At 36.3% G+C, this 19,119-nt stretch overlaps 1 protein-coding gene across 2 annotated transcripts in view; it reads left to right on the top strand.

Annotated features, from left to right (window-relative positions):
• The window catches only part of FNIP1 (folliculin interacting protein 1), a 132,349-nt gene that overhangs the window by 43,798 nt on the left and 69,432 nt on the right, over positions 1-19,119 (top strand). For both annotated transcript variants that reach the window (XM_082837188.1, XM_082837189.1), the window contains exon 2: positions 10,338-10,464. In XM_082837188.1, the coding sequence (XP_082693314.1) occupies positions 10,338-10,464 (127 nt within the window). The remainder of the gene's footprint in view (positions 1-10,337; positions 10,465-19,119) is intronic.

A 19,119-nucleotide genomic window follows, 5' to 3' on the forward strand; every position in this document is an offset into this window, starting at 1 on the left:
TAAGAGATTATTAAAGTTGAAGTGAAAATGTCTTATTTAGGTAATGTGTTGAGATACAAACTAGTGTTTAGTCTGGTGTTTCTCAGTCTTTTTTTTTTTTAACATTATTATCCCGCTAGAGAGCTTTTTTTAGACATTTTTCCCCTTAATTGCCACCCTCCCCACTTGAACTTTTAATACCACAGATAGATATACTGTGTATTTTCTTACGTATTATGGCCTTTTGGAGGGCCACACCCATTGTAACACCCAAGTTTGGTTTTGGTCTTCTTTCCCCCTTCTCCCCCCATTAACCAAATTTGCTTCTTTGGAAGCCATCTTGCTCTCATTGAGAATGCATGATTTAGCTTTAATTTCATAGCCAGTAACATGTATTATAGAAATTCATATGGTCTTCTGAGTTGCTCTGTCATTGTGTAAAGGGAGATGTCTATTCCAGCATGTTTATTTTTCATTAACATTCTTTGAAGGTGTCAGATAAAAGACATACAGAGCAGATAAGCTGACATAAATTATAAATAACATCTGTGTAAAGTCAAAATAATTTGTGGTTCATCACTGAACAGTCTTCTTACTAATGTTTAATATTATGCTGAGTACAATAGCTTAATACTGAAGATAACTTTGCTGTAGTATATAGACAGTTTTTGTGAATGGTTATATTGTGCTTACCACTGTTAATGATTAGGCTTAATTATGTCTTCAGTTAAATTCTGATAAAAAGAGGCAATGCAATGAGGTGGAAAATATGGTGAATTAGATGTCAGAGTTTGGCTTCTAGTTAATAAAGGATCATTCTAAAGTCTTTGATTTTCCATGTCTTAGTTGTTGTAAATAGTGCTGCTGTGAATATTGGGGTGCATGTATCTTTTTGAATTAGAGTTTTGGGGTTTTCTTTTCAGATATATACCCAGGAGAGTGGGATTGTTGGATTACATGGTAGCTCTATTTTTAGGTTTTTAAGGAACCTCCATAAATGTTTTCCATAGTGGCTGTACCAGTTGACATTGCCACCAACAGGGTAGGAGGGTTCCCTTTTCTCCACACCCTCTCCAGTGTTTATTTTTTGTAGGCTTTTTGATAATAGCCATTCTAACCTGTGTGAGGTGATACCTCATTGTTGTTTGATTTACATTTCTCTAATAATTAGCGAAGGTGAGCATCTTTTCATCTGTATGTCTTCTTTTTTTACATTTTCCCTGTAAATTTATTTAATTAATTTATTTTATTTATTTTTTTTGCGATATGCGGGCCACTCACTGTTGTGGCCTCTTCCGTTGCAGAGCACAGGCTCCGGACGCACAGGCTCAGCGGCCATGGCTCACGGGCCAAGCTGCTCCGCGGCATGTGGGATCCTCCCGGACTGGGGCACGAACCCGTGTCCCCTGCATTGGCAGGCGGACTCTCAACCACTGTGCCACCAGGGAAACCCTATTTAATTTAATTTAAGTTTTATTTTTTTATTTTATTGGAGTATAGTTGATTTACAATGTTATGTTAGTTTCAGGTGTACAGCAAAGTGATTCAGTTATATATATACATGTATTCATTCTTTTTCAGATTCTTTTCTCATATAGGTTATCACAGAATATTGAGTAGAGTTCCCTGTGCTATACAGTAGGTCCTTGTTGCTTATCTGTCTTGTATATGGTAGTATGTGTATGTTAATCTCAAGCTCCTGATATTTCCCTCCCCCCCATGTTTCCCCTTTGGTAACCATAAGTTTGTTTTTGATATCTGTAAGTTTGCTTCTATTTTGTGAATAAGTTCACTTGTATCATTTTTAAAAATCAGATTCCAACATATGAGTGATATCATATGTTATTTGTCTTTCTTTGACTTAGATCACTTAGTATGGTAAGCTCTAGGTCCATCCATGTTGCTGCAATGTATGTCTTCCTTGGAGAAATGTCTATTTAGGTCTTCTGCCCATTTATTATTTATTTATTTTTATTATTGTTTTTATTTTTGGCTGAGTTGGGTATTTGTTGATGTGTGCGGGCTTTCTCTAGTTGCGGTGAGCGGGGGCCACTCTTCGTTGCGGTGTGTGGGCTTCTCATTGCAGTGGCTTCTCTTGTTGCAGAGCATGGGCTCTAGGCACACGGGCTTCAGTAGTTGTGGCACATGGGCTTAGTTGCTCTGTGGCATGTGGTGTCTTCCAGGACCAGGGCTTGAACCCGTGTCCCCTGCATTGGCAGGTGGATTCTTAACCACTGTGCCACCAGGGAAACCCCTTCTGCCCATTTATTGATTGGGTTGTTTGGTTTTTTTCTGATACTGAGTTGATTGAGCTGTGTGTGTAATTTGGATATTAACCCCTTGTTAGTTGCATCGTTGGCAAATATTTTCTCTCAGTACATAGGTTGTCTTTTTGTTTAGTTGATGGTTTCCTTTGCAGTGCAAAAGCTTTTCAGTTTTATTAGGCTCCATTTGTTTATTTTTGCTTTGATTTCTTTTGCATTGGAAGACTGATCTAAGAAAACTTTGCTACAATTTATGTCAAAGAATGTTTAGCTTATGTTCTCTTTTAGGAGTTTTATGGTGTCATGTCTTATACTTAGGTCTTAAAGCATTTTGAGTTTATTTGTGTATATGGTATGAGGAAATGTTCTAATTTCATTGATCTACACATAGCTGTCCAGCTTTCCCAGCACCACTTGTTGAAGAGACTGTGTATATTTTTGCCTGCTTTATTGTAGATTAATTTACCGTAGGTGTGTGGGTTTATTTCTGGGCTCTCTATTCCATTTCACTGATCTATGTTTTTGTGCCAGTACCATGCTGTTTTGATTATTGTAGCTTTGTAGTATAGTCAGAGGTCTGGAAGGGTTATACCTCCTGCTTTGCTCTTTTTCCCCAGGATTGCTTTGGCAATTCTGGGTCTTTTGTGGTTCCATGTAAATTTTAGGATTATTTCTTCCAGTTCTGTGAAAAATGTCATAAGTATTTTGATAGGGATTGTATTAAATCTGTAGATTGCTTGGGGTAGTATGGCCAAGACATGGAAACCACCCATGTGCCCATCAACAGACAATTGGCTTAAGAAGCCAGTGGTTTTCAACTCAGCTGGGCCCTCTCTATGGCTTGATAGTGCTTTTGCTTTACTTAGGTTAGCACTTTTCCTAATTTTTTGATGACTTTGCCAGACCTTTATCTCTCAATCCCTGTACCCCAGTTCAGACCACCAAGCTCATATATGCTTGTATACATTCTTGATTCTGCTTTTCAGAGAAAACAGAAATCAATGTAAATGCTCAATTTGTTGTCTCCTACTTGCACACCTATCTGCAGTAATTTTCATTTATAGGTCTTTTTTTTTCTGCCTCATTAAGTGCTTCTGTAGTTCATTAGCCGTGCATAGAGTGCTGTATCCTAACTTGTTTGGGATCTTAGTCCAACACTCCTCTCTGGTTACTTTTAGATGCTTTGTCTGATTTCTTCCATTCAGTCTGGAAATACATATCTTTAAGTATATACCTTTTCCCTTTAGATAGATAGATAGATGCATACATACAAACAATAATATATATATATATATATATATATGTTTTATATCTATATATCTTTTTCCTTTAAGAAACAGCCTTTTGTAGCCCCACCTCTTCTTTAGTTATCTGGGGTGACCATAGATCTTGGTTGCCCAAGATAATCTCAGGTTTCTCTTGTGTGTTTAGGGCTGTCTTTTACTTTCAAAACTCTACAGTTTGTTTTTTTTTTAATTATTATTATAACCTCATTTTAAAAAAAAAATATTTATTTGGCTGCACTGGGTCTTAGTTGCAGCATGAGGGATCTTTAGTTGTGGTATGTGGGATCTTTAGTTGCGGTATGCAGGATCTAGTTCTCTGACCATGGATCAGACCCAGGCCCCCTGCATTGGGAGTGTGGAGTCTTAACCACTGGATCACCAGGGAAGTCCCCAAACTCTGCAGTTTAGATGATCATTTGTATGGTCACATTATTTCTCTCCCCCTTTTAAAGGGAAACCGTTGTGAATAGTATATATAATACTTACCATCTTACTTTCTCAGCTCTTTTCTCTTCATCAATTGCTACTGCTGTGTAACTACCCCCACCCCCACCACAACTCTCCACTGAAATGGTTCTTGCAAGAGTACGAAAGACCACCAAATTGCTAAATCCCATGGATGTTTGTAGTCTTTATAAAAATTTTGGCTTTTTGCAGCCTTTGGCACTGCGCATTATTCCTTTTTCATCTTCGTCTTCCTTGAGTTTTGAAATAATATTTTACCATTGGTTTTCTCTTTTCTATTTTGTGGTCTGTCTTTACTGATCTTCCGTGACTTCTCTACTCTCTGTCCTTAAAATATTGCTATGTCTTAAAATTCTGGTTTATTGATCCTTTCCTTTCTTTGACCTTTTCTTTTTTTTAAATTTATTTTATTGAAGTATAATTGATTTACAATGTTGCATTAGTTGTTTCTGGTGTACAGCGAAGTGATTCAGTGTCTACACACACATGCACACACTTTTTCATATTCTTTTCCATTATGATTTATTACAGGATATTGAATGTAGTTCCCTGTGCTGTATAGTAGGGTCTTGTTGTTTATCCATATCTTTTCTCTTTTTGATTAATGTGTTCTTCCTGAATAATTTCACTACCAACTATGTGTGAATAACTCCTGTATCTAGAACTCTAGTCTAAGCCTTTCTCCTGAACTCCAGAGCATTTTTTCATCAAAATATCAGAGGTGTTTCTGCAGGTGTCTCACAGGCCCCTTGAACTCAATCTATAAACACTCTTATCCCAAGCTTGCTTTCCCTCCTGTATTCTCTGCCTCTCTCTTTTCATCAAATCTGAAACCTAAGAGTCAGGCATCCTCTTCCCTCATTCCCCATATCCAGTCCCCAAGTCCTTTCTCTGTCTCCTAAATAACATCTAGCTCTGTCCCTTTCTATCTTCAGTGCTATTTTTTGGTTCAGGTTAGAACATTATTCTTACCTCCAGGCCTCCTTCTCTAGTCATTTCTCTAAGTTTCTGTCAATGTGATTTTCTAAAAGGCACAAAATGATCTTGTTACCTGTTATTTCACACCCTATTTACTCATTGCCTGAATGGTGAGGTCCTTACATGTTTGTGTGAAATGGTTCTGAGTGTTGATCTGGCGCCAGCCTGCCTTTGTAGCTTTTGTTGCTTCACTGCACACTCCAGAGCTAGGGTCACTAAGAATTACAGCCTATGATGTTTTCTTCTTGCAGGAAAGAGAATACCCTTCTTCCCAACTTGAAGCTGAGAGGCTTTAAGTACTTAATCGATAGTACAGAGTAATAGTTATGGTTGTGGACTCCAAAGACACACTGCCTGGAATCTAAACCCAGCTTTGCCGTTTACCATGTATTTGGCTGTGTTATTTTGGGCAGGTTACCTAATCTCTCTATGCCTTAGTTTTCTCGCGCATAAAATAGGAATAAAGTTGTGACGATGAATCAGTGGTGTGAAGGGTAAATGAATTAACATACGTAATGCCCTTAGAACAGTAGCTGGTATACAATAATGTATAACTGTTAGCTATTATTTATTATTCATTGTGTATCATTTATTATTGTTCTTCAGTGAGTCCATACCTGACCTCCCTATGCAGACCTTTTTGTCTACATTATAAGTTTGCTCAGTCGTAGACTGTATCACAGTGATGAAATTATTTATATGTCTTCCTATTAGACTGTGAACGTTTTCACAGTCATGTTTTTCTTTTCATACTTAATGAATGCTTTTAAGTCGGTGAATGAATGCACAGAAATATTCCCAGTGCCTGGCATTGTGCTTTGAGCATGGTAAATGTTCAATATCTCTGTTTTAGTGAGATCTCTGTAATGTGAATCCATGGTTTTGATGTCTATAATGTAAATACACTATATATATACCATATATATAGTGTTTTCTCCCACAATCCTCTCCTTTTAAAAAATTGAGGTACAATTTACTTAAAAAGCACACTTTAAAAAAAATTCATTCATTCATTCATTCATTTTTGGCTGTGTTGGGTCTTTGGTGCTGTGCGCAGGCTTTCTCTAGTTGTGGCAAGCGGGGACTACTCTTTGTTGTGGTGCGCAGGCTTCTCATTGCGGTGGCTTCTCTTGTTGCGGAGCACAGGTTCTAGGTGCGCAGGCTTCAGTAGTTGTGGCACATGGGCTCAGTTGTTGTGGCTTGCGGACTCTAGAGAACAGGCTTAGTTGCTCTGCAGCATGTGGGATCTTCCCAGGCCAGGGCTTGAACCCATGTCCCTTGCATTGGCAGGCAGATTCTTAACCACTGCGCCACCAGGGAAGCCCCAAAAGCACATATTTTTAAGTGTATAATTTGATTAATTTTGAAAAATGTATACATTTGTTTAACTACAACCCTAGTAGATATATAGAACATTTCAGTCACTCCAGAAAGTTCCTTCATATACTTTTCTAGTCCTTTCCCTTCACACCCTGCCCCTGCCCAAGCACTGCTTTGGTTTCTATCACCATAGATTAGTTTTACCTGGTCTAGAACTACATATAAATGGAATTACCAATATGTATGCTTTTGTGTCGGGATTTTTTTCAACATTCTTCCAGAATTCACCTATGTTATGACTAGTAGTTCATTCCTTGTTATTTCTGCATAGTATTTCAATGTAGAATGTATCATAGCTTGTTTATCCATTCTCCCGTTGATGGTCATTTGGGTGTTCCCAGTTTTTTGCTATTAGGAATAAAGCTGCAAGAAACATTTTTTTTTTTTTTTTTTTTTGCGGTACGCGGGCCTCTCACTGTTGTGGCCTCTCCCGTTGCGGAGCACAGGCTCCGGACGCGCAGGCTCAGCAGCCATGGCCCACGGGCCCAGCCGCTCCGCGGCATGTGGGATCCTCCCAGACCGGGGCACGAACCCGTGTCCCCTGCATTGGCAGGCGGACTCTCAACCACTGCGCCACCAGGGAAGCCCTGCACGAAACACTTTTATGGAAGTCTTTGAACATATATTTTCATTTCTACTGGATATGTATCTATGAAAAGAATTGCTGGGTCATAGCTGCCAAATAATTTTCTAAAATGGTTGTACCCTTTTATACTCCTACCAACAATGTATAAGATTCCACATGCTTCATATTCTTACCAACAACTAATGTTATTAGTCTTTTGTGGAAGGGTTTTAATTTGCATTTATCTGATGATTAATACTGTTAGCATCTTCTCCATGTGCTTTGTTCCTTCACCATTCATATATCTCCTTATGTGAAATGCCCAAGCCTTTCACCCATTTTAAAATTGGGTGAATGGTTTGTCTTATTGCTTTGTAGGAGTTCTTTGTGTAGGCTGTTTACAAGTACTTCGTCATTTATATACATTGCAAATATTTTCTTCCAGTTTATGGCTTGCCTTTTTAAAAAATTTTGCCTTTTGATATGCAAGTTTTAAATTTTAATGAAGTCCAATTTATCAATTTTTCTTTTATGCTTAATAACTTTTGTGTCTTTTTAAAGAACTCTTTGTACTCCATGATTGTATAGATACTCTGTTTCTTTCTAGAAGCTTTATAATTTAAGCTTTTACATATAATCTTGTTTTGAGTTAACAGAGAGTACTTTACAAATGCTTAGATAAGTTCAGGAGCAAAGCATTCTAACTTTTTTATTATTGTTGAGATAAATTTCACATACTGTATAATTCACCTGTGTATAGTATACAGTTCAGTGGTTTTTTAGTATAGTCACAGAGTTACGCAGCCATAACTGCTATCTAATTCCAGAACATTTCATCACCCCACATGCTTATGAAGTAAGTTAGACAGAGAAGGACAAATATTGTATGATATCACTTATATGTGTAAATAAAACATACTAGTGAATATAACAAAAAGAAACAGACTCACAGATACAGAGAACAAACTAGTGGTTAACAGTGGGGAAAGGGGAGAATTTCCAAGAAATCTTATGTTTCCTAGTCAACATATTTTCTTTTGCCATAAAGACTGCTCTCTTTTTACTCTCTACTGTCCCCACATTTTACAACTTATCCTTTATTTTCCTTCACCTACTTTACAAAGAATATAGGACTCTTAGACATGAGTCCCCTCATCCTTACGTTCATATCTATAAATCTTTCTGTATCCATGTCCATGTTTGCTTCCTTTTTATCCTAGCAAAGGGGTTATCATTTCTTCTGAGGTTAACCCTTTCATCTGTACTCTGTATCCTGTCCTCATCCGCTTCCTTAGACGCCTTACTTTGTCAATCACCATCTCCCTTCCACTTCACATTCTTTGTCATCAATATGTAAACATGTTCAGATGTGTCCTTTTTAATAACAAAATAGCTGTCACTCTACTTCATGATTCCTTTTCTTTTTCTCTTTCCTTGACATTTGTCTTAAACTCACTGTTTACTCTCATTTAGTCCTCAATTTTCTGCAGTTTGACCCCAGGACTCTGTCCTTAGAACTGTCCTTGCCATGGTCACCAATGATTTCTTTGTTTCTAAAGCTAGTGGATGCTTTTTAGTAACAACTGTGGTATTTCTTCTTCCTCTCTAAAGTGCTCCTCTTTCTTGGTTTCTTTGAGGCCAGCTTCCTGATTTTAATTCCAAAACAGTCTGTCCTTTTATAGTTTCCTTTGCATAACATCAAAGCACAGTTTAGTAAAAGCTGTTCAGGGGGATGCAAATCATTGTGGTCTAAGGATGAATCTCTGGTTTAGCTTGAATGTCTAGGATAAGTCTTTCATCAATTCATAGACATTTGCTAAGGATTAAATACAGGAAAACTAAAATTGTATTTGCTGTCAAGATTTGGGATGAAGATGTGTTATGTTGCCAGTTACGGATTTTTAAACATGCATCAATAGGGTTAGGGTTAAGGTTCTCTTAAGGAAATGAAGGAACGCAATCAAAAGCTGTGACTGATGAATTGTGAGGAATTGACCATTCAGCCTAACAACAGACAGCTCCTGGAACGACAGTTCTCTTCTTTCTTGGCAACTGTCCTACATGTTGTAGTGCCTTCAGTTCACCAGATTCTTATCTCCATCATACAATTCATTGTTTTCTCTCTTTCCCTCTCCTCCTCATCTCACTTACTCCATTAGTCTTTTTAATTGTGAAATATAATGTACACAAAACAAATGCAGTGGACTTTCTTTTTTTTTCCTTTGGGTACTGTATCTGTGTAAACATTATCAAGTCAAAAAATAGAACATCATCACTGCCCCAGTCCTCCTGGTATAACCCCCACCACCCTCACCTAACTCCCAGATATAGCCACTCTCCAAACTTTTGAAGCCATCATTTCCTTTGTTTTGCTTATAGTTTTAAAAACTAAATATTCATCCCTTGACAAAACTTTACCTGATTTAAATCTTCCTATAAATGGCAAAATACAGGAACTGTGTTTATGGGTGTCATTGTGTGTCATTGTCTAATTTATTTTGTTTACAGTCCATTTATGTTTTTGCCTGTAGCTGAAGTTCATTCATTATGTTTGTTGTGTGGTGTTTCATAGTATGAATATTTACCCATTTGGTTGGTAAGTATATGAATAGTGTCCAGTTTTCAGCTATTATGAACAGTGCTGCTATGAACATTCTTGTATAATGGCATACTTTTCTGGAATGGAATTGCTGGGTCAACTTCATTTTTACTAGATTTGTCTAATTAGTGTACATATTTAAAAAACTATTCTCTAAAGAGATTATGCCATTTTCACTCACACCAACTATATATGAGGATTTCTACCCCATTTTGTTGTTCATCACTTTTTTACTTGTTTTTGTTTTATAAGGAATTTATATTATTATTATTTATAATATAAATATATTATTTATATAAATATTATTATATTATATAATATATATTATATAATATAAATAAAAATTATTTATATAATTTATATTATATTATTATTATTATAATTATTATTTAAACTGAAAGCTGTTTCTGTTTTTTCATTTTGATATTAAAGTAACAAAAGTATTTAAAAATCTGGGTTAGCCTTATGCCATCTGAGTCCATGCCAGGAAATTAATATGTATTTTCATTATATTAAATGTACTGACATATTTTTATTGTTAGCTATTTTTAGATTCATGTGGGATGACTATATTTTATATACACTGAGTGATACTTGCCACAGATTTTATTCTTTCTTTTTAATCTAAAATGTCATAGCTGTGTAAATTTTCAGTCCTAAACTAAATGGTAAAACTAAATGGTGGTATTTTATGTAAAGTTCTTCTGTGTTATCTTGAGCAGTAGTACAACTTTGGGTTTCATTATATAGATTTTATTTCTGGGAGTTTATGTGGAATATTTATTAAAGTAATTCTAATGAATCTTTATTTTTCTTTAAAGTTGGCCTTTGCCAGAGTTTGATCCAAGCCAAATTCGACTAATTGTATATCAAGACTGTGAAAGACGAGGGAGAAATGTCTTGTTTGACTCCAGTGTTAAGAGAAAAAATGAGGACATATCAGTATCGGTGAGCATCATTATTGATTTGGTTCAAATTTAATGTCAGATATTCTAATTCAAGATGGAATGAGTAAGATTTCAGTTATGGTACTTTTATTTGTCAGTACAAAACATTTTTACCATGTTATTAAAATTTAGAACACTGGTTTTGAGAATTTTTAAAGGAAAAAACATTTGCCTTATTTGCATTGGTTAGTACCAGAGAAAATTTTAGTTTGACATGTATTTACTTATATACTTGTATTATGAGATATGGCTAGAGCTACAGGGATTGTTAAAGTGGATCTGGTACAAACCTCTCACCTTATGACTGTGGAAAGTGTGACCTGGAGAGGTGAAATTATTTGTCTGAAGGTACAATGCAAGTTAAATCTGTAGCCCTTAGTTCATCATATTTTCCCATACTATACAGCAGTAGTAAGAACATCTATTCTGTTGACTTTCAACATCATATTTTGAAATATTTTATGACTAGTTTAGCAGTAACAAATGGCCTTTCACTTGGTCATCCAAGAAAACCCAAGTGATTGCTGTTGTTTTGCTGCTTCTACTTCTATTAAACTTTCAGATGTAAAGACTGTCCATTGCCTGGATCTATAATCTGGAAATGGAAGCCTGGAATTGTGTTTTCTCTCCTTCCCTAAACTGACAATTTTCACTAACATTTCAGTAAACTAGAATTGACTTAATAGACAAAAAGTTATTTTTTAATAGGCAAACTATTTATTTTTCGAGACTTGGGAGTTTGTACTTGAGATTTTGTGTTCTTAGAAAAATTTGATACATTGGACGTGGTCTGTTGTCTTATAATAGCATCCTCATCATCTACTTAGGTGGCATATAATAAGTACTTGCCTAATTTTTGAGTTATTTTGATTGTCAGGTTTTATGATGTTCTTCTGATTAGTAACACATTTCTTAATTTTCTGGAGATTGTGCTTTGTTTAGATTTCTTAGCCATTCTCTGGACACTTTTTTCAATCTGAGAAGAAAAAAAACATTGCAAACTTTTCTTAAAGTATTGTTTGGTTGTACAAATGACTAAGTATCTACAGAGCACTAGGCTCTTGGAGATTTAGCAGTCTCTACCCTCTTGGTGCCTGCAATTAGACATTCTTAGGGAGGTGAACATTGAACAAACAAACAAATAAATAAATAATTCCAAATTGTGATTGGGTACTGTGAAAGAAACACACAGAATTCTTATGAGATTCCACAGGAAGGAACCCATTTTTTAAATTTGTTTTGTTTTGTTTTGCGGTACGCGGGCCTCTCACTGTTGTGGCCTCTCCCGTTGCGGAGCACAGGCTCTGGACGCACAGGCTCAGGGGCCATGGCTCACGGGCCTAACTGCTCCACGGCATGTGGGATCTTCCTGGACCGGGGCACGAACCCGTGTCCCCTGCATCGGCAGGCGGACTCTCAACCACTGCACCACCAGGGAAGCCCAGGAACCCATTTTTTATCAGTTTGGTTGTAGGGGTATTAGGAAGGTCTCACTGAGGTAGTGACATTCAACCTGAGATCTCAAGAAATTGAAGGCATGGTGTAGGGGATGGGTGTATTCCTTTAAGCAGGACCAGCAAATGCAGTCTACAGGGTGACTTAGGAGCTTAGTGAATTGCAGGATCTAAAAGAAGGCCAGTTTGGCTGGAATGATAGTAAAGTAGTATGTGAAGTAACTAGAGATGAAATTGGAGAGAGATGGAACAGGAGCCAGAATATTCAGGGCCTCATAGATCTCTGGGTTAGAAGTGTAGATTATATTCTAAATGTAGTGGGAAGCCATTGAAGGGATCTGGTTTATGTTTCAAAAAATCACTTGGGTAGAGAGTCCAGAAATAAACTCACACATACGTGGTCAGTTAATTTACAACAAAGGAGCCAAGGAATATGCAATGGGATAGGACAGTCTCTTCAATAAATGGTGTTGGGAAAACTGGACAGCCACATGCAAAAGAATGAAACTAGACCGCTTTTTAACACCATACACAAAAACTAGCTCAAAATGGATTAAAGACTTGAACATAAGACTTGAAACCATAAAGCTCCTAGACTAAAACATAGGCAGTAAACTACTTGACACTGGTCTTTGCAGTGATTTTCTTGGATGTGAGACCAGAAGCAAAGGCAACAAAATAAAAAATTAACAAGTGAGACTACATCAAACTAAAATAGTTCTGCACAGCAAGGGAAACCATCAACAAAATGAAAAGGCAACCTACCAAGTTGAGAAAATATTTGTAAATCATGTATTGGGTAAGGGGTTAATATCTGAAATATATGAAGAACTCGTACAACTCAACAGCAAAAAAAAATCTAATTGAAAAGTGGGCAGAAGATCTGAATGGACAGTGTCCAAAGAAGACATACAGTTGGCCAACAGGTACATGAAGAGGTGCTCAGCATCACTAATCATCAGGGAAATGCAAATCAGAACTGCAACTGTGTATCACCTTACAGTTGTTAGGATGGCTATTACCAAAAAGACAAGAAATGACGAATGTTGGTAAGGGTGTGGAGAAAAGAGAACCCTTGGGCACTATCTGTGGGAATGTAATTGATGTAGCCACAATGGAGTACAGTATGGAGAATCCTCAAAAAATTGAAAATAGAATTGCCATATGATCCAGCAGCTCCACTACTGAGTCTGAAGAAATAAAAACACTAACTTGAAAAGATCTATGCACTCCAGTGTTCACTGCAGCATTATTTATAATAGCCAAGACATGGATGCAACCTAAGTGCCCATTGATGAATGAATGGATAAAGAAAAAAATACGTATAATTCACCCATAAAAAAGAAGGGAACCTTCCTGTTTTTGACAACATGGATAGACCTTGAGGGCATTATGCTAAGTGAACTGAGTCAGACACAGAAAGACAAATACTGTATGATCTCACTTATACGTGGAATCTAAAAAAAACTGAACTCGTAGATGCAGAGAACAGATAGGTGGTTGCCAGAGGCAGGTGTAGGGAGTGGGGAAAATGGGTGAAGGGGGTAAAAAGTATAGGTTTCCAGTTATAAAATAAATAAGTCATGGGAATGTAATGTACATATGGTCACTATAATTAATAATACTGTATTGTATATTTGAAAGTTGCTAAAAGAGTAGATCTTTTTTTCTTTTATTTATTTATTTATTTTGCGTTACGCGGGCCTCTCACTGTTGTGGCCTCTCCTGTTGCGGAGCATAGGCTCCGGACGCACAGGCTCAGCGGCCATGGCTCACGGGCCCAGCAGCTCCGTGGCATGTGGGATCTTCCTGGACCGGGGCATGAACCCGTGTCCCCTGCATCGGCAGGCGGACTTTCAACCACTGCGCCACCAGGGAAGCCCAAAAGAGTAGATCTTAAAAGATCTCATAACAAGGAAAAAATTTTTTTGTAACTATGCATAGTGATGGATGTTAAGTAGACATTATGGAGATCATTTCATAATATATATTACAAATACTGCATCATTATGTCATACATCTGAAATGAATATAATGCTGTTGTCACTTATGTGTCAATTTTTTAAAAATAGTGAAAAAATCACCTTGTTACTTAGGGAATGGTTGGATGTGGGGGGATGAGGGAGAAGGAAGCGTTTGGTGAATTCAGCGTTTTGGTTTGAATAGCTGAGTGGTGAGATGCCTAAGAGTCATAGAATTGTAGATGGTCAAGCAGACAGTTGAAATCTAAGGCTAGCTGCAAATGTGATAGGCATGTTTTTTTTGTGTTTAGACTGCTAATAGCTCAGCAGAACTTGGCTAAGACTGACAGGTTGACAATCAATACTCTCTTGATGATTTCTTTAGCAAATATTTATTGAAGTTTTTTTGTGTGCTTGATGATGTTCCATTGAATTGCAGCATATAACTTCTTTACTATTTCTCTTGATGCTATTCATTGTGTTTCTTTAGCATTCTTCCCTTTTGTCTTAAACAGCCTTGTGAGTGTCGTGTCATGCTGTTTCTTGAACCCTTTCTGCCCACCTTTTCTGAAATGATGCTTCGTTAGTCTCATTAGTCTTCTCTCCATCTGATATCTCCTTCTTCTCTCTGTTAGCTTTTTTTCTTTGCCTGCAAATCTTCACAAAGTCTCTTTACCCAACACCAACAAAATAATTATCCTTTTACTTTCTCCTTTATTTATATGCCCTTCTGTCTTTTTCTGTCTCTGTCTTTTTTTGTCCTTCTCAGTCTTCCTTCTCAGTGTTTGTTGGTGTCTCTTAGTCTCTCTGACTCACTCTCTCTCTGGCTCTCCTCAGTGTCTCAGCTCAATCTCTCCTTTGTATCTCTTAGTCTCTTCTCTGTGTCTCTTAGTCTCTCAGTAGTAATCTGTCTACTAGCTCTAAGCTCATACCATCCACTCATTTCTCAGTCTTCTGAAATTTTCCTGTAAGCCTGCTTCTTCTTTTTCAAACTTTCCTCTAGACTCATCAGTGACTAGAAATCAAACAGCCTTGAATATTTCCAGTCTCAGTTGTTTTATATATCCTCATGTTTCGTGCTATCTCCCTAGATGAAGATTTATCTTCTTTCAAGGTTTATTGTATCACAACTTTATGAATCCTTTCTGATTCCTCTTTTCTGCTACATAAGAATTCTCATAGTCCTTTGTTTATAGTCTTTCACAGACTTCTATATCGGAGCTATATTTGTATGTTTATTTGTTATTAAATTGCAAAAAAAAGTAAAAAATTTGTCTGTTATTCACCTTTGTTTCCTAAACGGCACACTGCCTCACACATGGTAAATACTCAGGACATATTTTAATCAGGTTTAATTAAAAGTTAGGAAGTTTATTATCAAAATCCTGTAAATACTTCAATGAAGATTTTATATGTTCCTTTTGAACGCTACAGAACACATGTTTTTTTCCCAAATTCTGACCTGTTGGAATCATTAAGTGATTTTTTTCATCTACTTTACTGATACCTTTGGAACATCAAATCATGTCAGTTCTATATAGGCAAAGAGGGACTGTGTGATGTAAATGATCATTTTAAACTTACTACACAATATTTTGGGTCTATACATAATGATGAGATAGTTTAGGCATTAGCAGTTTCCTGAATATTGTCTTACAATGCTGAAATAAAATCATATTAATCAGTGTATAGCTTTCTCAGAACATTTATTTTTCCAACTCTATTATATTCTGTGAAAAATGACTCTTGAACATTCAGTGATTGTAATCAAGAAACTTCTTTTTTTTTTTTTTTTTTTTTCGCGGTACGTGGGCCTCTCACTGCTGTGGCCTCTCCCGTTGCGGAGCACAGGCTCCGGACGCGCAGGCTCAGTGGCCATGGCTCATGGGCCCAGCCGCTCCACGGCATGTGGGATCTTCCCGGACCGGGGCAGGAACCTGTGTCCCCTGCATCGGCAGGCGGGCTCTCAACCACTGCGCCACCAGGGAAGCCCAAGAAGCTTCTCTCTTTTGTAAAAGTTTATTTTTATTTTTTTACTTTTGATCCTCAGACCTTATTCAGCATCTAGTTGAAATGTAAAAATTATTGAGATGTGGTTTCTTTGAACACTGATATAGCCAAATAGATCAAGTGTGATTTGATCATATGATACTATCTTTATCTTGGACATTATTTCTGTGTTAACAATAATCCAGTGCATGTGTTCCCAGTGAATTTACATCGTCACTCACATGTTTCAGCCTTCATTGGTTATATACAAGAATAAAGTTGTACATCAGCAGATTCAAATAACTTTGGAAAGGTGAATACAGATTTTAATGTGTTAGAGTTTTGTACACTCAGAAGCATTGTACAAGTGCTAGTAGTTGAATTGTAATTGTGATATCAGATTTGGAACATAGGATTTGGTTAGGTAATTGAATCTATATAGAAGTTAATATACAGAAATCAGTAAACTCAGTATATACAAATAACTTCCAATTGGAAGTATGAAGGAAGCTAAGGCTCCATTTAAAATAGCAATTTTGTGGGATAGGGAGGGTGGGAGGGAGACGCAAGAGGGAGGAGATATGGGGATGTATGTATATGTATAGCTGATTCACTGTGTTATAAAGCAGAAACTAAGAAACCATTGTAAAGCAATTATACTCCAATAAAGATGTTAAAAGAAAAAAGAAGGAGCATGGGGGCTTCTAAATAAAAAAGGACAAGTGCTTTAAGCATTTGGGAACTCAATAAAATTTATTTTTTAGCACCTTAAAAAAATAAAATAGCAATTAAAAGAATACCTTTTCATAAACTTAACAAAATCTATATGTTTAGAACTTTAAAAATCTCCTGAGGTACATAAAAGCTTACTTGAGCAAATGAAAAGGCAAAATATATATTTGGGTAATACTTAATGTCATAAAGTTGTCCATTCTCTCTAAGTTGCTTTGTAAAATAATGCTATCTCCATAAAAATGGCAACCTTATTGTTGTTGTTATTATTATTATTATTTTTGGTGGGTGGTGGTATCTGGAATTAGATAGCAGATTCTAAAGTTCAAATGGAAAGAAATTAGCAATAATAGGTTGGAAAACTGAAAAAGAAAGAGTAGTGAGGTTGAGTAAGTTCTACCAGATTTGAAAAATATACTGTAAAGTCTCAATAATTAAAAGAATATATTATTGGAACATAAATAGATCAATAGACTAATGGAATGAAATAGAGGATCAGAAGTAGATCTAAATACATGCAGGAATTTAATATATGATAAAGGCATCATCTTAAATCAGTAGGGTAAAGATTAATAAATGGTATTAGATAATTAGCCAATTATAAGAAAGATAAACTTAGATTCATATCTCAAGTATATCAAACATTTACATGTAAAAAAAATAAAACTGTGACATTACAAAAAGATAACATGAGTTCCTATGTATCCGTGGAGTGGAAAACACCTTTTAGCTATTGCTCAAAATGCAGAAGCCATAAAGTTAAAAGACTTACACATTTGACAACCAAATAAAAAAAGAAACGGAAATAACTTGGATGGTGAGCAAAACAAAGCAAAAGCAAACAAACAAAAAAGAAAAAAACGACCATGAGGAAAATCAGAAGATAAATGGTATGGGAAAACATTTTTATAGGATATAAAACCAGCTGGTAATCTTTCTATATAAAAAATTCCTAGAAATCAAGACAGGAGAAACATTCAGTAGAAAATTAGGTGAAAGATAAGACCAGGGAGTTCACATACAGATGGCCATTACACATTTAATAAGATTCTTCTTCTCATTCATAATAAGGAAATTAAAATTAAAACTATGTTGTGATTTTAGTTCTTTCCTTTTAGATTGGCACAAACCCAAATGTTGCATGACAGTACTTTGCTGTTAAAATGAGTGAGTGAAATGACATCCTTGGAGGGGGTAGTCTGGCAGTATCTACCAAAATTACATGTATTTATGTTTTGACCCAGCAGTTCCACTGGCAGGGTTATTAACAGATGACTGGTTAAATAAGCTATAGTATATTCACACACTGGAATACTGTGTAGCTGTATTTTTTTAAAAAAAACAATGAGGAAGATTTCTAAAGATAGATGAAAAGATTCTCTATGATATTAGTGGAAAATAAAGCAACGGCAGAACTGAATCACTTTTTCTGTAAGAGAAAAGGAAAGGGAATATGCTTATATTTGAAAAGAGATAATGGAAGGATAATAGTAAACCAATAAAAATGATTTTACTTATTGGCAATGTGTGGAGTGGGGAAAAGGGTAAAGAGTGGGATCTAGATTTCTTTGTGTCGATGAAAATTCAATTAACAATTAAGCTAAGAAGAAATAAAGATAATTTTATTTGAGCCAAATTGAGGATTGTAACGTGGGAGACAGATTTTCAGAAGCTCTGAGAATTGTTCCACTGGTCAGGAATTAGAGCGGTGTATGTTTTTGAGAGAAAGAATCATGTATCATATTGACAAGTTAAAATTATAAATAAAGTTCATCAGAGATTTTTTATAGTCAGGTATGTACATACAGAATGAGCCTTTAGTCAGTGTGATCCCCTGTAGAGGATGGGAAAGGAATATTAATTTAAAAAATTACAATGCTGGCATTAGAAGAAAGAGACTGTTTTTCTCAAAGTTGATTACATCCTCCTACCTTGAGGGGATCTGGTTAATGTATAATGCAGATGCACATTGAACATTGGGAAAGGCATGTTATGTGTATTTCAATTCTGACTTAGTTTGATTGTCCTGTTGTAGAGATTTTAGATCTATAAGACATTGTGCATAGAAGTGTATGTAAAAGCTGTGAGAGACACACACACACACACACACACACACACACACACACACACACACACACACACACACAGACACACACACACACACACACCCCTTTCTCTGTACAGTGTCTTTTCTCTTTCCCATTCTTAAGTTATGGCTTTTTTGAAACCAAGCAGCAACAGCTTTGTTGGAAGATGGTCTAGTGAGGGGACATGGCACCGTAGACATTGGCCTTCTAGGAGCAGAAATTATGCTTCAGTCCTGGAATTGATATATGTTTGTCCCTTTCTTCCCTCTAGCAAATTGCTTCTTGTTTCAGAGATTGGACATATATAGTTACCTCAGCCTGGAATGTCTTTCTAGCCCTCCCATTCTTCTTCTTTCACCTTAACTCCTATGCTTTTTTGTAGTTCCAGTTTAAATATCATTTCTGATCTGCCTAGACTAAGTTAAGTCTTTCT

This window comes from Leucopleurus acutus, assembly GCF_964270905.1.
Source record: "Leucopleurus acutus genome assembly, chromosome: 3".
NCBI classification, from domain to species: Eukaryota; Metazoa; Chordata; class Mammalia; order Artiodactyla; family Delphinidae; genus Leucopleurus; species Leucopleurus acutus.